This window comes from Alnus glutinosa, chromosome 12 (assembly GCF_958979055.1).
Source record: "Alnus glutinosa chromosome 12, dhAlnGlut1.1, whole genome shotgun sequence".
Taxonomy (NCBI): Eukaryota; Viridiplantae; Streptophyta; class Magnoliopsida; order Fagales; family Betulaceae; genus Alnus; species Alnus glutinosa.
In genome coordinates, this window is record NC_084897.1 from 5,139,304 (window position 1) to 5,148,483 (window position 9,180).

Below are 9,180 nucleotides of genomic sequence, written 5' to 3' on the forward strand. Positions count from 1 at the left end.
TGCCGAAACACTCCCATTTGGCCCAAAGGGCCATCCCCTATTGGCGGCAAACCACCTCAAAGGGCTAGAGGTGGTTCGACCACCCCCTGTTTGGCAGAAAGGGCTGGCTAGCCACCCCATCTATATTTTTTTAGTTTTATTATTCATTTTTGTTTGTCTATTTTTTAAAAAATTTAATAAAGCATATGAGCCACGTGACAGTTTCTGATTGGTTTGATGTGTCATCTTTGTTAAAATTATGGACGAAAGTACCATATAGCTATTTAGGCTCAAGACATGTACTATCTACGACACTTTTGAAAATCGAAGCGGTCATTTGATATTAGACCTTAGGGCATCTCCAGCAGATGCTCTACTTTAGCCAAAAAGTTAAATTTGGCTATTTTTGTGACTTTTTCTTCTTCCAGCAGACTAGTCATCTTAACTTTTTTCTTAACTTCATCAACAGTGAATAGCTACTACTGGTTATTTACTGTTCATCAGTTACCTAATTTTTTATTATATTTTCTCTTTCTCTCACCCTCACCCTCACTCCAGTCTCTCTCTCCCTCGCTCACTTCTCATCTCCATCCCTCTCTTTCAATCCCGCATGTCCCCCACTTCTCCGCTTTGGGTTCAACGAAAAAGGAAGGAGAAGAATTGAAGAAGGAGATCTGAGAAAAGGCGCCGATCAATTTTCTAAGTTAACTCTAACTTTGGAAGGCGTTCTTGGAGAATTAACTCTGACTTTGGAATGCTGCTTTGCTCTTCTTCTCTGTGAGTCCCTGCTTACATGAATAGATTTCCTCTCTTTCCCACTCTTTGACTTCAGCTCTTCAATTTTCGTTTCTTTCAACTTCTGCCACCCCGAATGTAGATTTTCTGTTGAGAGTCCCTCAGTTTCTTCCCAGTTCCGATTAGCAAAAACACCATCATCTGCATTAGTTCTTAGGCTAGCATTCTTAGAATTCAAGGAAGAGGCAGAAGAATGTTTCCTTGAGCCAGAAGCTACCAATTTGCACTTATCCCTCTTAGTTTTCCAAATTGTTTTTGGTTGTTCCCATTTCAATGCTTCTTTCTCTACTGATTTTGCAGACTCCCATTCTGCTTCATATGATCCTCCTCCTAATTCCAACAGCTTCTCTTCCATCGCCCGCCGATCCATTTTCCTCAATTTCCAATCTCTGCCAACCCTCCTCCTTGGTGTTCTGGATTCGGCTTCCATTTTCAGTGAAAACTCCACATCTCTGGGCAGTTCTCTCACTTTATTTAAACCCAAGACCATCTTGTTGAACTTCTTAGCGTCTTCTCCTTCCCCCACATCAGGAAAACTTGATCTACAGCCCCTTGAAAACGGAACATCCAGCTCATTGTCTGATTCATACCACACTGATTTCAAGACCCCTCCATCAATCTTCTCCCCATTAGCACCCCCTTCTCCAAACGACAGTCTCCAAAAAGAGCCATCATCATCCCCGCCATCAATCTTCTCCCCGATCTGGGAATTGCAGTCCCTGTTTACTCGTATCTCCTGATTTGTGAATTTGGGTTTGATCAATTTTGGAGATAATTTGTGTTTGTTGTTGTTTTGGCCGGAAGTTAATTGGGTGTGGAATTCTATTGAATCCACCGGCGAGGAGGAGTGAACGGAGAGCGTTTTGGCCGGAAGTTGGTTGGGGGTGGAATTCTGGTGAACCCACCGGCGAGGAGTGACCGGAGAGAGAGAGAGAGAGAGAGAGAGAGAGAGAGAAAGGGGAAGAGGGAGAGAAAAAAAATAAAGAAAAAGATTAAAAAATAATATTTTAAGAAAATGAAGAGTGGAATAGAGATTATTGTTGGAGTGTTTTTAAGATAGCCAATGGTTAAAGTAGAGATTGATACTTTTTGAGTAGCTATTTTAACTCTAACTGCTGGAGATGGCCTTATCTTGTATACTTTAAAGGTATTTAACCCTTATAATTTTATAAACTCATTTTAAAAAAACTATAGGAATTTATTTGTTACTAGGCGAAAACATATGGACGAGTCTAGCAACTTTTCCAATAAAAACACAAAAACAGCTGGACGTGACTAACAAAGATATCAAGATATCTGTACGTGCGCCTTGGTTTACTTCTCCGGGTCACGAACTGGAGCACCCAGGAAAGGGGAAAATGGACGACCAAAATGGTTCCCAGAAATCCTCCATTCCAGGTTACATTTCATTTCTCAAACAACGATCTAACTGGTTGTTTTGGTCGCCTAGAAAGTCGAGGGGGAAAAAAAAAAAAAAATCATATTTTGAAAAGATTTTCCTGTAAAAAACGAGGCTCCTTTCTCTCCCACATTTTTCTCGGCAACCAAACGAGATGCTACACAGAGTTTTGTTTTATTTGGCTGATATTAAAATATGGTTTTTTTTTTTTTTCTTTGGTTTTTGAAAGTAAAATTCATTCTATTTTGTGTGTTCGAATGAGTATTGAAACAATTAGGGTCTGGGAAACTCCACAATGAAGAGCGAAGTTGGGTGGTCTCGCCGTCCGATGTATTCTATCACTTTGGTACCAGTGGACTCTCTGTTGCGGTTGCCACCGGTGTCACCCATCCTCTAGGTTCTTCTTCCCTTCCTATGCTTTTTTGTATGTGTTACCTGAGAAAAAGTTACATACATACATATTTTGTGTTTGATTTCGTAATATTGGTGTGAAATAATTGGTTTAGCTGCGAGTCAATGCATGGTGGCTCATTGACATTATGGATAATAACTCAGGATATGTACGACAAGAAATGAATTTTAAAAGTGGGTAATAGATTTAGATGTTGAATTTGTTATTAAGAGACAGTTGTTGCTAATGTAATTGAAGTCTAAGAAAGGATTTATGGTGGTTTTGTTGAATTTTTTTTTTTGGGGTCACAGCTTTGCGATCTGTTTGAGATCGCTATGCAAATGTCTGCTGAATCTGGCGGGTATAGCCGGAAATGTTAAAATTTGTGCTCAACTACCAGAACTTGACCATAAAGTGGACTGACACGGAATTGGAACTTATAATATATTGCGATAAAATGTGCTTCTGTTGTAGAACACTATCATTGTCTCCAAGCTCTTCAATGACACATAAAATACTATATGTTTACAACTTTGGATTCAAGTTGTGCAAGAATGAATGGTTGTTTTTCAAAGGGAATTTTTTGGTTTATTATTGATTCTGTAAGGGTTGATGGTGAAGTTGCAAGTGGATCCATATTCAAGGGAAGGTTTTATATATGACAGAAAGTTTGTCTAACTGGCTCCACGCAAATGATGAGTAGTATATAGTAATCAGAGTAATGGTTCTCTTTCTATAAGCCCCTTGACTTGCAAGAATTTTGTAGAACATTATTTCCAAGTTGCTTCTGTTGAGGTAGAAGGCCATCTATGTGGTCAGGTACTGTTGTCAAGGTTCATTCTTGCATTTGGAGCATATCAGTGGATTGTTTACTGGCGTTGCAGCTTAGGGATCAAGTAAGAAATTGAAGGTGGTTTGCTGACTTTTGATCTTACAAGCTGGGAGTCTTTGTGTGAAAGAAAGAAAGTAACTACAGTTATGCATTTCAATTTCTACTGATAATACTCTTTATTGTCTTAGCAATCATAACCCCAAGGGGTTGCCTCAAGTGGTAAGGGCTTTGGTCTTTGTGGTAGTCCCATAAAGTCTAAGGTTCGAATCACCTTGAATGCAAACAATTCCTTGGGGCCAGCCCACCGACGAAGCGGAAATATTACCTGATCCGTGTGGAGGGGGGCGCTTTACACGGGTCCGAGGTTTACCTGACTGGGATGTGTACACGAAGTGACCCTGCCTTGGAGGGGTTCCTCGTCATTAAAAAAAAATGTCTTATCAATCATTCTTGAGTATTGAAAAAAGTGAAATGGCAAAAGTAGTATGAATTTGAAGTAAAGACAGAGTTATGGATCTTGATGCAACTATTCCTAATGTAATTTATTGCAAGGTGGCATTAGATCAAGATTTTCTATTGGATGGTGAGGTTAAGTCAGGACTTTTGAAAATTTTATACATTATCAAAGAAACTATACATAAAAACCAAGAACAAGAAATTATAAAAGGGCAATCATTGTATTACTGTTGAATCTATAGGTTTCTAATTTATCTCATATTGAAATGCAGATGTACTCAAAGTTAGGCTGCAAATGCAACTTGTTGGCCAGAAAGGTCCTTGGATAGGAATGGTATTTTGCTAACCCTTTGGTATGCTTTAATTATTATGATCTAGTTTATCATATTTCTTTGCCCTGAGGTTTGTTATATATGGATGTATACAGGGAAAGTTATCTGTTCAAGTATTGAAGAATGAAGGACCCAGGTCTATGTATCTAGGATTGGCACCTGCATTGACGAGGTCGGTTCTTTATGGTGGTCTACGTTTAGGCTTGTATGAACCCTCTAAGTTTGTTTGTGACTGGGCTTTCGGGTCCACCAATATCTTGGTTAAGATTGCATCTGGAGCATTCTCTGGTGGCATTGCAACTGCACTTACCAATCCAGTTGAGGTTCTAAAGGTAATGCCACCATGTCAGATGAATTTTAACTATTCTTTTTGAATTTGATCTGAAAAATCAGTTTTGCTTTCATCAGGTACGGTTACAAATGAATCCAAACTTGAGAAGAGGACCTATTGGAGAATTACAGAGAATTGTTTCTGAAGAGGGAATTAGAGCTCTCTGGAAGGGGGTTGGCCCTGCTATGGCCAGGGCGGCTGCTATGACTGCATCTCAGCTGGCATCATATGATGAATCCAAGCGGGTCAAGTTCTATGCATGATCTTTTTCACTTTGAATATCCACAAAGTAATCACCATTTCTGAATAGTTAATGTTATATTTGATCGGTAATCTGAAAAGAATGTTTGTCTTAATATATATTTTCTTTCTTTTTCCTGTTTACCAAAGGTTTTCTCCAACTTTCTATATGTGCAGATTTTGATCAGGCAGACATCACTTGAAGAAGGATTCCCTCTTCATCTCATGTATAGTACAACTCTTAGGTTTCCTTTTATCTATTGTAAAAGTTGGCAGGTCAATGGAAGATGATGGAGATTATTTACATCAAAATTTAACAATAAATAAAAATATAAAAACTAATATACATAGTAAATCTATTTTCTATTCTAAAGTAAATGAGAGATAATTTCTTTCTTTTTGGGGCATAGATAAAAATAGTATATCAGAAAAATGAACTGGCGACATTATATGTTAAACACTGTTTGAGACATGTATAAAGTATACTCACTCCATATTCTATTGTTGCATATCAAGTAGGGCAGATTATTTGTTTCATATATTTATTGCATTTATAGCTGACTGTATATTTCACTTTTTGAAGCTCAAGTACGGTTGCAGGCACTGTGAGTACCCTCGTAACTGCACCCATGGATATGATTAAAACCCGTCTCATGTTGCAACAAGAATCTAAAGGAGTTGGGGCCTACAAAAATGGATTTCATTGTGCATATAAGGTATTTTGACTTTGTTTTCATTTTCATTTTACATTCAATGCTATCATTTCATTCCTTTTTTACATGTGTGTGCATGTGGCTGTTATTGTTGGCAATTTTGTAACTTTGACCAACTGATATCACAAGGCCTTTTGCCTGTCAACTTCGGCCAGGTTTCTGTTACAGGGGCAGGTCTGGACATTTTACTGAGAGGGAGTATTGGATGTGCGTTAATAACTAGAAGTTAGTTTTGTGAATGGTATGATAGCCTAAAAAACAAACTATTGAAGTAGGACATGACAACATGTTGGTAGTTGTTTCCCCCGTTTTAGCTGAAGTGAGCTTTTTCTTAAGATGGTATTGTTGAAATGGTAGTCATTTTCCAAATTGTATGACTTCCTTTGGTATTTAGGGTTCCTTTGTGTTGATTTGCCTCTTGCTGGTCCTGTGGGTAGAAAACATGATTCTGTTGTGGCTATGTGGTATGAGCCAATAAATTTTAGTCCTTTTTTATTCTTGTGGCTCTAATGCCAGATTGGGCACAAAATTTTTTTCACCATTTGTCACATTTTTCTTATTGATGCTCTAAACTATAGACTGCTTTAGCTGCTCCACCTACAAATTCTGCACTGGCTTTCTGTTGTATTTTGAGCTTGTATTCTCAATTTTATTTTCATTTTGCTTGCTTTAATTTTTATACAGTTGCCATTCTGTTGGCTCTTGCTACACTGATATTTGAACAGTGATACTGGCGGAACATTTCTTTCATTTTTTGCACACAGCTTCATCTTTCTTGCCTAATGCATTTGTGAGTTTCAGGTTTTGCTTACCGAAGGGCCTAGGGGACTTTACAAGGGGTGAGTTTTGGTTCAAGCATTCACATTCTATGCTCTCTAGTTTGGTCCATGTATCACGTGTGTACATGTTTACTTCTTTGTAATATTCATGGCAAAGCTTGTCATGAAGTTTCAGATGTATTTCTACTACTACTAGGCTTCCAATGTTATAACTTGACCACATAACTGTTTTTATTTGTGGTCTTGCACAATATGAGGAAGCTAACTTCTATATTTTATCAGGGGCCTCGCCATATTTGCAAGATTGTGTCCACAGACTACAATTACCTTTATACTTGTTGAAAAGCTACGCGAGCTTGCTGGATTGAATGCCATCTAGTCTCGGAATCGACTGTTTGCGACTGACTGCCGTCATTTTCTGACTAGAACGGCTTTTTCTGTAGCATCGCACATTCATTGCCAGGAAGTCCTAATTGAGGGACCTTGTTTTAGACTTCATATACAATTCTTAGGTGACTGAAATGTCATTCCATTATAATGGAACCAGGATTCCTTTGGGGTCCAGTTGCAATGGTCTAGAATTTTCAGTTTCTCTGGATTTTGTTGTAATAATATTCTTTACCCGCCGTTCCCACATTTTCCTGGGGTCCGGCTGAATTCAATTGAACAGAATCTACTTGTTCTTCCTGTATTGCTTTCATGATTGTTTTAATAAAAGGGAGGGTGACATATCTATGTTTCCATGTGCTGCATCTATTATTATTATTATTTTTTGGCATTTTTCCATTATTTAAGGTTAAGATGTCCATGGAGATCTTGCTTGGGCTGACCTAGATGAGTTGGAAGCCTGATGAGGAACAGCTTGCAAGCCAGACTCGTCGTCATATGTTTGACCGAGACTTGGTCGACCAAAAATTTAGGTACAACTAACTTGTATTTGACTTCAGGGCAGTTTTTCACAGTTACAGTCCAGCTAATCCATTAACAGTTACGAATGTGCTACACTTCTCTTAAAATTGCCTTCCAATCTATAAACGATACGGACCTCATTGTCTGTGATTTATTATGTTGCCGTTTGTCAGTACTACATTCTTGTCTGTTTTTTTTTTTTTTTTTTTTTTTTTTTTTTTTTTTTTTTTTAACTTGGTATGATATGGTAATTGACTTTTACATGGTATTTTTAGTAGACTCATCATATTTTACTAATCAAAATAATTAAAAATAACTTTTTACTATTTTAGCTATCCCTTTTTTAAAGTGCTTTCATCGGTTATTTTAGCTATTTATTTTTACTATTTCATTTAAATATTATTTTTTCAAATATTTTTTTATTCTTTCTCTAACATTTATGCTTTTGAATGTTAGTATTTTCCTAATGGACATATTTTTAAATATTTGTTTTGTTCTAACAGTCATATTTTTAAAATTTTATCTTTTCTTAACAGTCATATTTTTGAAATAAAATATTTGTTTTATCTTAACGGTTATATTTTTTTTTTTTTTCCTCAACGGTCATATTTTTTAAAAAATGTCGTATGCTCTCAATATAAAAAAAAAAATTAGGATAAGAAATATAGAAAAAGAAAAAAAAGAATTCATTTTATTTTTTGGCTGGTGATTGGTCTCTGACCTTGATCAATGTTGAGAATTTATTTTAAAAATGGCCCATATAGACCGGAGGAGAAGCGGACCCTAGTTCAATAATTGCCAACCAATTGGGTTGTAACTTTGAAAACATAGCTGAGGACAGGTCATCGTCAGCCCACTTTCAGGAAATTTGACCTAGGATATATTCCGGCATGGCATGCAAAAGGTTTGGGTCCCATCAAAATTATTTTCTGGTTATTAGTGGCCGCCAAGTGCCGATCAATAAATTTCACCCATAATGTATTTAAAGTGAATATATATATAATTATGTATAGCTCTATGCAAATTGGATTGAGACATGTGTACAGGATAATATGTTCAATCTGAAAGATTTACAAGCGGTTGCGGTTGCGATTAGTAGTTATTAAAATTCATAATTGCAATGCATAACCGGTTTTTAGAAATGACTATTTTGAACCTATTTTTGATGTTTTGAATCTTCCTTGAACTTATTTTAGATGGTTTTGGCCCTTTTTAAAATAATTAAAATGTTTGAAAATGTAACAAAGGTCAAGAATATTATTATCATTTTTTTTTATGAGTAAAAATCAAGTTTATTAAACTCAAAATGAAAACCCTATATCAAACGCACCAATAAATTATATATATATATATATATATATAAAAAATGGTAGACGATTAGCGGTTATTAATTGCCTTCGCCTATCCGTAAAATCGCTAATTGCCCCGTCATAGACGATTAGAGATTTTTTCCAACCACTTACAGAAGCAATTATACAATTAATAACCGTCGGCTTGTACACTCCTAGACTATATAACATTCCTCTTTTGTTTAATTTTTTTTTAGAAAAAAAAAAAAACTTTGTTATTTTCTTACACTCTTTTGTCACTTTCTAAACGCAATGGACCAAAACCATTGTAAAGACTTGTCATATCGGTAACTGAACTTTTTTTTTAATATATATATATATTGGCAACTTAGAGCATTTTCAATGGCTTAATCATTTAGACTAAAATGACTAACCAATTTACTAAAAAGTCCCCCCATCCAATTATACAAATCAAATACAAAATGCATTTGTAAATAATGCAATTTCACGTGCATCTATTTTTTTATTTGTCTATTTTTCTTTCACTCACTCTCCTCCTTCTTTCTCTCTCTCCAAAACTCATTTACGTTATAGTAATATTTTAATATATCTTCAAATCTAGGAATAATTTTGTTGACTTTATAGAAAATACTATCTAAAAAAATGACAATGTTAAAAAAAAAAAAAATTTGACTTATTATTGAAAAAGTATATAAGAATTAAAATAAAAAAAAT

At 35.9% G+C, this 9,180-nt stretch overlaps 2 protein-coding genes across 3 annotated transcripts; one reads left to right on the forward strand and one right to left on the reverse strand.

Annotated features, from left to right (window-relative positions):
* Positions 1-599: 599 nt before the first annotated feature.
* Positions 600-1,699, reverse strand: LOC133852516 (uncharacterized; the record flags this gene model as incomplete). The annotated part of the gene is made up of 1 exon (XM_062289284.1): positions 600-1,699. A coding segment is annotated over one exon (1,029 nt), but the record flags the coding sequence as incomplete, so codon positions are not given.
* Positions 1,700-2,034: 335 nt separating this feature from the next.
* On the forward strand, positions 2,035-6,990 carry LOC133852766 (uncharacterized). 2 transcript variants are annotated; one of them, XM_062289512.1, is made up of 9 exons: positions 2,035-2,172; positions 2,451-2,570; positions 4,125-4,186; positions 4,280-4,516; positions 4,593-4,760; positions 4,933-4,982; positions 5,339-5,471; positions 6,270-6,307; positions 6,530-6,990. In XM_062289512.1, the coding sequence occupies exons 1-9, from the start codon at positions 2,133-2,135 to the stop codon at positions 6,624-6,626; spliced, it is 945 nt and encodes a 314-aa protein (XP_062145496.1). In that variant the 5' UTR covers positions 2,035-2,132; the 3' UTR covers positions 6,627-6,990. The 2 variants fall into 2 exon arrangements, with proteins under 2 accessions (XP_062145496.1, XP_062145498.1); XM_062289514.1 differs by having other exon boundaries at positions 2,080-2,172; positions 2,403-2,570.
* Positions 6,991-9,180: the final 2,190 nt, after the last annotated feature.

Excerpts from the sequence above, each read along its gene's own strand:
- LOC133852766 (XM_062289512.1), top strand. The coding sequence starts at position 2,133 with ATGGACGACCAAAATGGTTCCCAGAAATCCTCCATTCCAG. Across the intron at positions 4,983-5,338 it reads GGATTCCCTCTTCATCTCAT|CTCAAGTACGGTTGCAGGCA; the intron begins GTATAGTACAAC and ends CACTTTTTGAAG. Across the intron at positions 5,472-6,269 it reads GATTTCATTGTGCATATAAG|GTTTTGCTTACCGAAGGGCC; the intron begins GTATTTTGACTT and ends TGTGAGTTTCAG.